At 46.4% G+C, this 12,430-nt stretch overlaps 1 protein-coding gene across 2 annotated transcripts in view; it reads left to right on the top strand.

Moving 5' to 3' along the window:
• KCNH1 (potassium voltage-gated channel subfamily H member 1) overlaps window positions 1-12,430 on the top strand; it is a gene marked incomplete at its 5' end in the record, with an annotated part of 372,100 nt that overhangs the window by 259,068 nt on the left and 100,602 nt on the right. For both annotated transcript variants that reach the window (XM_080824606.1, XM_080824605.1), the window contains 2 exons: window positions 2,957-3,156; window positions 8,520-8,772. In XM_080824606.1, coding sequence (XP_080680732.1) covers window positions 2,957-3,156; window positions 8,520-8,772 — 453 coding nt within the window. The remainder of the gene's footprint in view (window positions 1-2,956; window positions 3,157-8,519; window positions 8,773-12,430) is intronic.

Raw genomic sequence — 12,430 nt, 5'->3', positions numbered from 1 at the left:
GTGGCCTCTCCATACAGTGGGACAGTATTCATGAACAAAATGGAATGAACCATTGACACATGCACCAACATGGATGCATTTCCAGGGCATTTTGCTAAGTGTAAAAGGCCAATCTCAAATGTTCACGTACTTCATGATTCCATTTATATAATGTTTTTGAGATGGCATAATTATAAAAAAAGGAGAAAAGATTTGTGGTTCCCTGGGGGACCATGAGTATGAAGGGGAGTACAAGAGAGATTTCTGCAGTGATGGGACAGTTTTGTCTTCTAAATGGTGAGCTGCTTACCTGAACTTATCCAGGTGATAAAATGACAGAGTCATACACATACTTCATGGCAGTGTAAATCTTCTCGTTTTGACATTGCGCTCTACTTCTACAAGATGGAACCATTGGGGAAACTGGGTGATGGGTATACAGGACCTCTTTGTACTATCTTTACACCTTTCTGGGAATTTATAATTATTTCAAAATAATTTTTTAAAAAAAGGGATGAACTATTCATAAGGCAACAATATGGATGAATCTGAAAATAAATTATGCTGAGTATAAGAAACTAGTCAAAAAAGTACAAAAGAAAAATATAAATGAATTGTACTACCTCAAAACTAAAAATGTTTATGTGCAAACAATACCGTCAAGTAAGTGAAAAGACAAAAAGAAAAGTGAAAAAACAACCCACATGGTGTGAGAAAGTATTTGCACATCATATCTATCGGATAAAGGATTTTTATCCAAAATATATAAAGAATGCTTACAACTCAGTAATAAAATGACAAACGACCCAATTGAGAAATAGGCAAGATTTAGGTGGACATTTCTTCAAAGAATAGATAAAAATGACCAATAAGCACACAAAAAGATGGTCAACATCACCAGCCATCAGGGCAATGCACACCCAAACTGGGATGAGATAACAGATCTTACTCCCTAAGATGGCAGTAATCAAAAAGACAGATAATAGCAGTGTTAAAGGGGTGTTGGGGACATCTGGAACTCTCACGCACTGCTGATGGGAACAGAACAAGGTGCAGCTGCTTTGGAAAACAGTTCCTCAGAATGTTAAACATAGTTACCAGATGACCCAGCAATTCCACTCCTGGGTGTTTACCCAAGAGAACGGAAAACATGTTCACGCAAAAACTTGTTCCTGACGGTTCATAACAGCACGATTCATAATAGCCAAGAAGTAAATCACCCAAATGCCCATGGACTGATGATTGGATAAATGAAATGTGGATTGTCAATATGTCAAACATTATTTATTCAACATTGAAAAGGAATGAAGTACCAAATTATGCTGCAAAATGGAGGAACCTTGAAAGGGGCCAGCCGTAGGAGTTCATATATTGTAGGACTTAATTGATATGAGATTTCCAGAGTAGACAAACCTATAGAGACAGAAAGCAGATTACTGTTTGCCGAGGGCTAGGGGATGGGGGTGGGGTGGGGAATGATGCTCATGGGTAGGGGGTTTCTTTGGGAGGAGGATGGAAATATTCTAAACTTAGACGTAGTGATGGTCACCCAGCTCCATAAATAAAATAAAAGCCACTGAGTTGTACACTTTAAATGGATATATTTCATGGTATATGAATTATATCTAATTAAAACATTTAAAAAGAGTACATACTGTATGATTACACTTATAGAACTTTCTTGCAAGCTAACCTATAGTGACAGAAAATATTAGCAATTGCTTGGGACAGGAAGGGGTATAAAGGGACATGACAAAACTTTTTGGAAAGTGATGAAAGTGTTCAGTCAGACTGTGTGATGGCTTTGTGGGTGTATACGTATTTCAAAGCTTATCAGATTGTATATTTTAAGGGTGCGGTTTATCATATGTCAATAATCAATTTTAAAAAAAGCAAAAATGTGTGAGTGTCACAAATAATATATGTATTATTTATTAAAAACTAATTTGACAAATATTTATTGGGTACTGGTTTAGTGTTAGCTCCCAGGGATACAATGACAAGGAAAAGATGGGTCTAGCCTTCAAGCAACTCATACAGGCACCGGCAAAGAAAGACACATATGGTTGCAAAATGGCTTATATACCATTTCAAGCCTGGGAAGTCATGGTCAACTTCAAAGGAAGGTTTTCTGGAAGTGGTGAAACCCTTGAGCTCAGCCTTCAAGGGCAAATGGGAGTTAAAGGTAGGAAGTGAGCTTTGTGATGCCCTAATGGTCCTCCTTCCTGACACTAACGTAGGAGGAGCCAGGGGAGCACATAGTAGGTACTTGTCATATCTCAGAGGTGACCCGACTTTATTTTTGCCATATTACAGTCTTGCTCTTCTCCCCAGGAGCCACATCACAGTGGAATAGATTGTTGTCTTTACCTGTACCTTAACAGTAAGTGTGAAGCCAAGGTATAAATAACATCCTTCATTGCTCTTGGCCGATTTGCTTTTATTTAGTTACTTGTGATGATGTATTCAAGGTCTGTCTTTGCACTATATTGTTTGCTGCGTGAGAGCCAGGACTGAGGGTCTCACACCATCCTGTCCTCAGCAGGTAGTGTAGTACTTAGCATGTTAGCAGTTCTTGAAAAAGTTTACTTGCTGATAGGTTAGGAATTGGGCTGATATAGAATAACACATTTGACTGGTGGCCTCAGGCACGGCTGAAACTTTTTGTGTCAAGAAGTATAAATTGGTCTCACTGCTCCTACCCCCACTCCTTTTTCTCTGCCTCTTAGCTCTGGCCGCAGTCATGCCAGGTCCTGCCCATCCTAGCCCTGCCTACCACCTGTTGGTCCTACTGGCCTGCTGTCAGGCAACTCTTTTGATGGGTCCACTCCCAGAGGCTGCTGTGTGAGGTTCTTCTGAAGAGATCAGGACAGTCTGTCCTGGAGAGGGCAGCTCTGGCCGTTGGCCTGCTCTTGGCCAGTTGGGCATTCTTGGGCCCTGGTTGAAGGCCCACTCACATGTTGTCTCTTCTCCTCAGCCCTTCTGTATGCCACCATCTTTGGGAACGTGACGACCATTTTCCAACAGATGTACGCCAACACCAACAGGTACCATGAGATGCTCAACAGCGTTCGGGACTTCCTGAAGCTCTACCAGGTGCCAAAGGGCTTGAGTGAGCGAGTCATGGATTATATTGTTTCCACCTGGTCCATGTCCAGAGGCATCGACACCGAGAAGGTAAGGAGGGCGATAAGCTCAGGTGAGCCCTGTGTGTCAGCTTTCCCAGGGAACACAGAGGTGCACCTGGGGCAGGGGGTTCTCAAACCTGGCTGAGGTTTGGGTAGTTGGGGTTCCCAAGTCCTACTCCCAAAAGTTTTGGTGGCTTCCAGATCGGCTTTGCTCAAGGACCAGCAATTAAGAGATTAAGAGCCATTATTTAAAAAACTGGAAAGACAGTGTATATCTCCTGGAGAAGACAGGTGTTGGAAGTCTAACTGTCTAGGGCAGAATTTCCCAAACTTGTGTGATGGTAAGGCTCAGGGCCATCCCGGGGGAGGTCATCATCGTGACTAATTTTCCTTTGACCTCAGGCTCTGAGATGGCCCAGCCCTGCCACTGATTCTGTCCTTATTTAAATTTTTGATATTTTGTTCATTGGGAATTTTTTTTTCCGTGGATTTTGATTTTTTAAAATATTGTATTAAAATAAAATACAATATTGTATTAAATTGTAATTTATGTTGATTACTGAGATTTTATCCCAAGGCTGTTGCCTCACTGTAGTCTCAGCTCTGATAAGATTCTCAGAATTCGCGGTCGTTAAACAGATTCCCAGCCTCTATACCAAATGTATTGGAATGCTGGATTTAGAGGAGGGGGAGGTGTGAGGAAAAAAGTCTGCATATTTAACAATTGCCCAGGGGATCCTCTTCATCAGACAAGTCTGGTGAATACTTATCAAGGGTTTGTGCCTTAGTCTCACTGGCTTGAGGAAAACCTCAGTTAGACCTCTCTCTAAGGCTAAGGTATCAGTTTTCCCATCTGTGAAATGGAAACAGCCATAAATCCCTATTGTTCTGTAAGAGTTGCGTTATTCTAGATGCATTTCAATAAAGTGGAGAAACTTTGGTGGCTGGGAAGATGCAGTGGACTTTTTATTCACTTCGAAGTTACCTCCTGTGTTCGTTTTCTATGAACAACATGTCATCCTGGGTCCATTTTTCTCTGCTGCTCAGTGTTTTCCACCCCACTTCTCCTTTTACTGCCAGTCTCTAGGTACTTGGGGGATTCTGATTCCTTTCACTGTCAGAGTAAGAAAAACAGAAAGATAATGCTGTTGCAGAAACCTAACACATTCAAAGCCAAATGCCACTCACTGCCTTTGGAGCAGCCGGCCTTGCTCCTCTTCCTCCGTCAGAAGGGTTAGCTGAGCGTGGAAGTTTAAAAGGAAAACCTGAACTCAATTTAATTGATTCCCACGTAAAAGGAAGGATAATTCAGGTTTGTTGAAGATCAGCCGTGACCACAACGGTAACATAATAAGCTCACCACTGTAGCACTGGCTACCTTGCCTTGAACGCACGTTAAAAATAAGTATTTACCGCGCTCTCTGCGTGCGGTCCCCGCGCTCACGCTTCAGTGATGCTCTACGGCAGCTCTGGGAGGGAGCCGCTGTTACTGTGACCCCAGAGACAAGGACCCAGAGGCCCGGTGAGTTTTGTTAACTGCCTCTGGTCATAGTCAGGATTTGAATCTGGTTTTGTTTGACTTGGAAGCTTGTGCTTTTCCTACTGTTACTTTTTAATTTATTTTTATTTATTTTTTTAAATTAAAACACGTACTGGAGGGAAGAAGAATGAGCAGATGAGTCCAGATGGAGTTGCCCTCATTTCTGACCCAGGCAGGGCGTCATTCGGGTGGGTCTGAGTCCCTGGCTTTGCCAACCACCTGCCCTTACTGAGTCTGGTGTTTCTGCTTCATTCAGCAAGGCATGTAGGTTCTGTGGGTGCCTGGCAGCTGATGGAGCAGAAAGGAACTTTGATCTGTCGGCCCTGGGGCTCCTTTTCCCAGGGACCAGGAGGGCTTTGTAAATCTGGTTGTCTGGAAAGAAACCCTTCCCCATCCCATGGCAGGGCTGGGCTGGGCGGCTGCCCGTGGGAGACAGCACCGTCAGCGTTTGCCTGCCCTGTCCCTCTCCACTGCCTCACTTTCCTGAGAGGCTTTGGGATTTGCCCCAGGTCCTGGCCTAGGTGGAAGAGGGAGTACTGTGACAGCTCACTGCAGGGCCCAGCCGGCCTGGGCGGCTGCTCTTCTCAGCAGGGGCTTGGGGCAGGCAGCTTCTGTGGAGGGGTCCAGCAGTCCCGTGGTCCCCTGGCTCTCTCTGGTTCCCGTCCCCTCCATCCTGGGTCAGAAGGGTCAGGGAAGACCACGGAAGCCTAGGGGTATGGTGGGGAGGATGGGGAGTGCTGGGCTCTCCTCGTTTGACCAGCAATTAGCCAGTGACCATGAGCATGTTGCCTGTTCCTCTGAGCCTCAGTTTCCATGTCTATAACACATGGACTACTAGATGCCTTTTAGTGCTAAGGCCAACCCCTAAGGCCCCTTTATCTATGACATTCTGGACCTCCCTCAGCCTGACTCACTGCTCCTCTGTGCTAAGGACCTCAGAAATGAAAGCTCGCATGCACTGAGCCCGTGTGTGTGGAAGGCACTGTGCCAGCACTTACCACACACCAGCTCAAGGGAGCCCTCAGAATTCTGTACTCAAGTTCAAAACAGAAGACTTGGGAAAAGAAGCTAAGTATGGCTTCAGGTTCACTGGATCAGTAAACCTTAAAGCCAGGAATTGAATCCGGGTCTGCCTGATCTTAAAGTCTATTCTCTCAACCATGTGTCTGTCCTGTCCAGCCTGGGGTGGTTCCATGAGCCTCCATGGTGACATTTCCTTGTGGCCTTTGAGGTCCTCAAGAACCAAGAGGGATGGTTTCTCTTAAGGACCAACCAGAAAGGAAGGTGCCCAGGAAGGGGTCTGCAGCTGAGAAGCATTCAGCTCCGAGAGGAGGGTTCAGGACCCCCTAACCCGCCCAGTGTGGAGCCAACAGGAGAATGATGCCTGATGGCATGGCAGTCCGGAATGCTCGACCCCCCACTTCCCTCTCCCCCTCACAAGTGCTTTCCAGTGGATCCAGGAATAGGGCCCATGAATAAAACATTGTTTCTGTGCCAAGGCCTCGTTCATTAGCAGCCTCTGCCAGCAAAGCCCAGCCCAGGGGAAACCAAATACTGAAAGGTGAATTTACCTGGAGAGCAAATGTTGGTTTTGAACTGCTGGGCAGATTTTGACAGGACATGCGAGAGTTCTCCCCCTGGTGTTCTGCTTGGGGAGAAGAGGATCCAAATTGAATCTGCATTTCTATAGGAGTCTTGTTTTTCAATGAGCCGGAAGGAGGGAAACACTTAGCAAGCGCTCAGCCCCAGCCCAGCCTTGGCAGTCTGAATTTTCCTGTCCTTCTGCTCTGTCAGTGCTCCTTCCCCTCTCGCAGAGATCCTGCTCACTTCCTCAGCATCCCGCAACCCCTGAACAAGCAGGAAGAGGCACATGGAACATGGGGACCAGTGTGTATGGAGCCCCTTCCTGGGTCCTACACTGTCCTGGGGGAACCATACTGGTACATGTCCTTTCAGTTAATCCTCCTGAGCCAATGTGCGCAGTGTGCACTTTATAGGAGAAAGTCAGGTGTAGAGCAGTTAGGCCACTTGGAGGGGAAGGAGCTGGGATTTGGACTGTTGGACCTCTCTGTCCACCGCCTCGCCTCCATGCAGAGTGCAAGGCCTCCTGAGAAGGTAGGGTAGGAGCAGCACAGTCACGGGCAAGGTGAGACTTGCACAGACTTTTGAAGGAGGCGGAGAAACTTACAGATTCCAAGGTGAGCTCCAGGCACAGAGGCAAATGCCCTGTGTGAAGGCACAGAAGCAGGAGTGTGGGGGTAACCAGCATACTAAGGAAATGTCTTCATTGAACTTGTTTGATTTTATGCCCCCAGCTTTGCTCGCTAGACTAGAATGGAAGAAAGGATTATTTAAAGGACACAACTAATTTCTCTGGAAAAGTCCACTTGAAGGCATCCTACTGTGTCACCTAATGCTTGCTATGGGAGGGGCCATGCAGTGGTTTATTGTAAAAATTTAGTTCAGGGAACTATTTCTCCCCCTAGAAAAGGCTGAGAAATTTTCCTTTCTTGAAAGACCCACGTGACCTCTTAGAGTTCTCGCTTTGCCCTGAGTTTCTAGATACTAAGAGTGGAATTGCTAGTGCCTTTGTTTAGGGTAGCCATGTAACGTAGGAAATGGTTAGTATCTAAACTAGGCTCTGGATTCAGACTACCTCGTTTGGGACCCCAGCTCTTGCCATTTTCTGGCTGTGCAACTTTGGGGAAGTTATTTATCTTCCCTGTGCCTCAGTTTCCTTCTCTGTAAGATGGTACCTTACTAACACTTACATCAGAGGGTTATGTGAGGATTAAATTACCTACTAAATGCACATAACAATCATGTAAAATCATTTCTAAATTTCACTCATTTTGCTTAGAATTTGTCTCCTCCCACGAGATGGTAAGTTACACAAAGGCAAGGGTTTTGTCTGTGCTGTTCACAGCTACATCTTCAGAGCTGAGAATGATTCCTGGTATATCATAAGGGCTCAATAAATAAATATGAAATGAATGAGTGACTTTAAAGCACTTAGCAAAGCCTGGCACAGAGTAAGTGCTCACGAAATATTACTTTATCTCTCTTTAAGCCATACACATTCTCAGGCCATCAGCAGTGTGAGCCCAACCTTCAAAATACGTCCTGAATCTGACCACTCCTCCCTGGCTTCCCTGCCAGCATCCCAGTCTGGGCCCCCTCACTTCTCACTGGGCCTCCTGCAGGAGTGACTTAACTCAAATCCTTGGCTCCATCCTTGCCACCCCAAAGTCCGGGCCCCCGAACTCCACTCTCTAGCTATGGTGATCCTCTTAAAATACAGCCTGGTCTTGTCACTCCCTCCTCACACTCCACCAGTGTCCCCATCACACTCAGAATAAAGTCAGAGGCTTTTCATAACATCAGGTCTTTAGGTGCATGCGTACTGGGCATTCTCCCGAAGCTTCATCCCCTACCCTGAGCCCCTCTTTCATGCTGGCTGTTGCTCAGGTCCTCTCACCATCTTGACCTTGCTGCTGGGATGTCTTCTGACACATTTTGCAGGTGTCCGCTTACATGTCACCTCTTCAGACAAGCCTTCACCAGCTATTAATCTAAAGAGCTCCCCGTACTCCCAGCCCCGACTCTCTGATCCTTCTTCTGAGCATTTAGCGTGGATTTCTATGCTTGCTGCTTATCTTTCGCATAAGAGTGTAAGCTCCAAAAAAAAAAAAAAAAAAAAAAAAAGAGTGTAAGCTCCATGGGGACAGGTACTGTGGCTGTGCTGTCTACCCATGCCTTGAAGAGTGCAGTCTATCCCAATGGGGGTGGCTTCTGCTCCTGAGGTCATGAGGGGCCACAGGCTGGAGAGTGCAGTGAGGACCTTGACACTTTTTCTCCCTGTGCTCGCCCAGGTTCTGCAGATCTGCCCCAAGGACATGAGAGCTGACATCTGTGTGCACCTGAACCGCAAGGTGTTCAAGGAACACCCAGCTTTCCGGCTGGCCAGCGACGGCTGCCTGCGGGCACTGGCCATGGAGTTCCAGACAGTGCACTGCGCCCCGGGGGACCTCATCTACCACGCAGGAGAGAGTGTTGACAGCCTCTGCTTTGTGGTCTCCGGCTCCCTGGAGGTGATCCAGGATGACGAGGTGGTGGCTATCCTAGGTAGGTGTGTTAACTTTGCTGTTCACACACCTCTGGGGACCAGGGTTGGCCAAGTTACTGGGTAGCTCAGTGCCACTGTGGCCTTCAGCCAGGGAGAGTGGGCGCCTTGGGGCAAGGCCAACTGCTTGCCTCTATACAACACACAGATATTTGAGTGCCTGCATTGTGTCAGTCACCGTCTTAGGCACTTGGGGTATTTCAATGACAAAAATGGGTTTTGTCGTCTAGGGGCTCCCAGGCTACTGGGGGAGAGGAGCAAATAAGCAGACACTTATACACTGTGGAAGAAGGGTCTAACTCAGTATTCAGGTGTCTGGAAGGCTTCCTGGAAGAAACGATATGTAAGCTGAAACCTACAGACTGGAGAAGTGATGGGCAAGGGGGTGTCCTCAGCAGGAGGAAAGCACGTGCGAAATCCCGCAGGGAGAGCAGGATGTATTTGTAGAACTGCGGTGTGTCCCTTTGGCACAGCTGGAGCAACAAAGCAAGAAGGGCCATGGGTGGGAGCTACATCCTAGGCAGATCATGGCAGGCTCTGGGAGCCACGCTGAGGAACTTGGACTTTACTACGGTGCGCGTGGGAGGTTTAAAGCAGGAGAGAGGGTAAGTCAGATTTGAACATTAGAAAGAGAACTATAGTTGCTGCTTCGGGAGTGACTGCAAGGGGGGTGGCTGGGGCAGGGAGAGGAGCTTGGAGACATGCTATCCAGGGGCAGGTGGATGGTGCCCCAGACTGACACTGTGGTGGGCAGAGGGAGAGAACCAAATGGGGTTGACTCATTTGAGAAGTTGAGTCAACAGAGGATTTGTTGGAGCTGGGGTGGGGGTTGGGGGAGTGGTTGAGGACTGCAGGATTTCTCACTTGGATAACAAGGAAGCTGGTGTGCCACACACTGGACTAAGGGATGTGGGGGATGGAGCGGGGTCGTGGGGGGACATGTTGGTGCTTTGGCCTTTTGAGCATCTGCAGCTTTTGAGAGATTCATCTGATCGTCTGAGGAAGCTACAGAACAGCTCTTCACTGGGGCCATTTCTAGCTCTCCGAAGGGATCAACCATCAAGTTCTAGCCACCATTTTTGCTCATCTAGTCGGTGCCAGGCATTTTACATAATATGCTCATTTAACCCTTGCAGTAACCCTATGAAGTGATTTTATTATCCGCATTTTGCAGATGAGACAGTGAAAGCTCAGAGATGTTAGGATGAGGTCCATGGAGCCAGCATCCTGGAAAACCTCTGAGTCCAAAATCTCCACTCTGATCCATTTTGCAATACCACAGTCCTAAGGATAGATTATGTAGTTTGCTGGCCCATTAAATTTCCAGATACTGCTAGACATTGTGGACATATTTTACCCTGTATATATGATTTCTTAAGAAACTGAGGGAGGGAGAGGTTACATTTTGTGAAAGTTAGAAATGAGATTCAAATTAAGTAGCTAAGCATACATTGTGTGTGTGTGTGTGTGTGTGTGTGTGTGTGTGTATACACACTTTCCAAACTTTGTTCCTGCTTGACTTTGGAGTGCACGACATGCAGCCTTCCTGTTGCTCCCCTGGCCCCAAGCCATCTCTCCCTCTTGATTACATTCTGCTCAGGTTAACCCAAGGATGATTTATATTCCTTCAGCATGAGATAGCAGATGGTCAGAGGGAGCCTGGGATAGAGACTGGGTGCGGGGTGGAGGGTGAAACTATTCTTTGCTAAAATAAGGATGTGGATTCCTGCTCTCCACTGAAATCTGTAGACAGGGTTATTCTGCTCTTTGCTGTCCTCATCCACAGAGAACTGAGATTTGACTGTGTGTAGGACTAGCACACATGAAGGGGACAGCCACTGCTTTAGTGGCTGAGAGGCGGAGAGGCCCTTCATCCCTTCCTTTAATCCTCATCGATGTCCTTGATAAAGAGGATTTTCCATTGGTAATCACCATTGAGATATTCACCTGGCTAAGAAGAAGTAACTAGTGATTAGTGAGCTCTTCTTTGAGTTGGAATTGGAATTGAATTTGAATCGATCCTTTGGTTAAGGGCATCCTTCACTCATCTCTGCCCTTTTTTTTTTTTAAAATATTTTATTTATTTGCTCATCAGAGAGAGAACACACAAGCAGGGGAAACAGCAGGCAGAGGGAGAAGCAGGCTCCCTGATGTGCAAGGAGCCTGATGCGACACTCCCATCCTAGGACTCTGGGATCATGATCTGAGCTGAAAGCCAGCTCAGGACTGAGCCACCCAGGCATCCTGGCCCATCCCCCTTATTGGTAACTCACCAAATGCCTTTCCAAGGCATCTACACGCATGACCAGCACCATCCCCCTCCCATACGCATCCACAGGGCATCCTTAGTGACCCACCTCACACAGTTGCGTGTTAGGAGTTGGGATTGGGCAGTGAAGCCCGGAGAGAGGTCATAGGTGCGGAGGGCTTGACAAAGGCAAGTGATTGCTTCTCAGTGGGGTCTTCTCTCTCTTCTCTCTTCTCGTGGGGAAGCCCACCAGGGCTTGATCCACTGTTGATTTACTTGGTCACTTGACTGCTTCTCCAAATCCAGCCCTCTGTCTCTGGCCCCCTGTGGACCCAGCCGGCTCCGGTTAGCAATGTGGACGGGACTTCTGGAATTACTCAGCAGCTTCACATTCGGGGCAGTTGTTGCCCTTAAGCTGTCCCGACTAGAAAAAGCATCTTCGCTGTGTCCCCAGGAGCCAGATTAGGTCCAAAAAGTAGGTCCAAACTTGAGATCCTAAGTAGCCTGTAACATTTCAAGAGGTTCTTATTCTATAAAAAGACATGAGACAAGTCCTTTGACTAAACTTGAACTCTGGGCCAATACACGTAAGGTTCCCAGCTATTTGCTCCCTGGAAACTTACGTTCAGAGTTCTGTTGTTGTTGCTTCTTCCTAAATAGACTATCTTTTGCTCAATTTACTGAAATCAGTTGTTCATGCAAAGGGGGTTCAGGTGACAAGTGATTGTTAAAACTAGATCTCTATTGCTTTTTGATGCATTTCAGTTCAATACAACCAAAATTTATTGAACATCTACTACTTATGAGGTGCTGTCATAGAATTGGGATTATCAGTGGACCAGAGATTAGCTCCCCTTCCAGGAGCTTCTACAAGCACAGGAGACTGAGGTTATGAAAAAGTGTTACCTGTTCTAGAGGGTCGTCTGAGAAGTAATTTTTGAGCAGGTACAGTACTGTATCTAGTGCTCCAACAAGGAAAAAATAAATAGCCAGGGGATCCATAGTTACCACAAAGCCAGAGGCTTTAGAATAAAGCCCAGAGCTCATCTGTCACATTCAGTTGTCTCTACTGTCTTGTTATCAGATCGCTCATTTACATTCTGCTAATTTGTTTCTTCCTCCCAGTTCTAATAGTCTGCTTAATTTTAGCACAAGAATAAGGAAAAGCGTATGTAGTCATAACTGTGTTTAATAAATGTTAAAAATAGAACTCTTTCTAAAAAAGTTTTCTAGGAGAGTGTTTGTCAAACTTTCTCAACTCACCTAGGAAATGGTGTGTTGTCTCGTGAATGAATAAACACAGTCATAGGTCAAGCTCAAGTGCTTATTCTTGCCACAGGCGATGCGACCTGGTGCTTTCTATTAGATTCCATTCTCTTTCATTTAAAAAGAAATTGACGTCATGACTCACT

The sequence above is a fragment of the Martes martes genome (assembly GCF_963455335.1).
Source record: "Martes martes genome assembly, chromosome: 15".
Classification (NCBI taxonomy): domain Eukaryota; kingdom Metazoa; phylum Chordata; class Mammalia; order Carnivora; family Mustelidae; genus Martes; species Martes martes.
The sequence above is the reverse complement of the archived record's forward strand: the minus strand, read 5'-3'. Positions and strand labels throughout refer to the sequence as shown.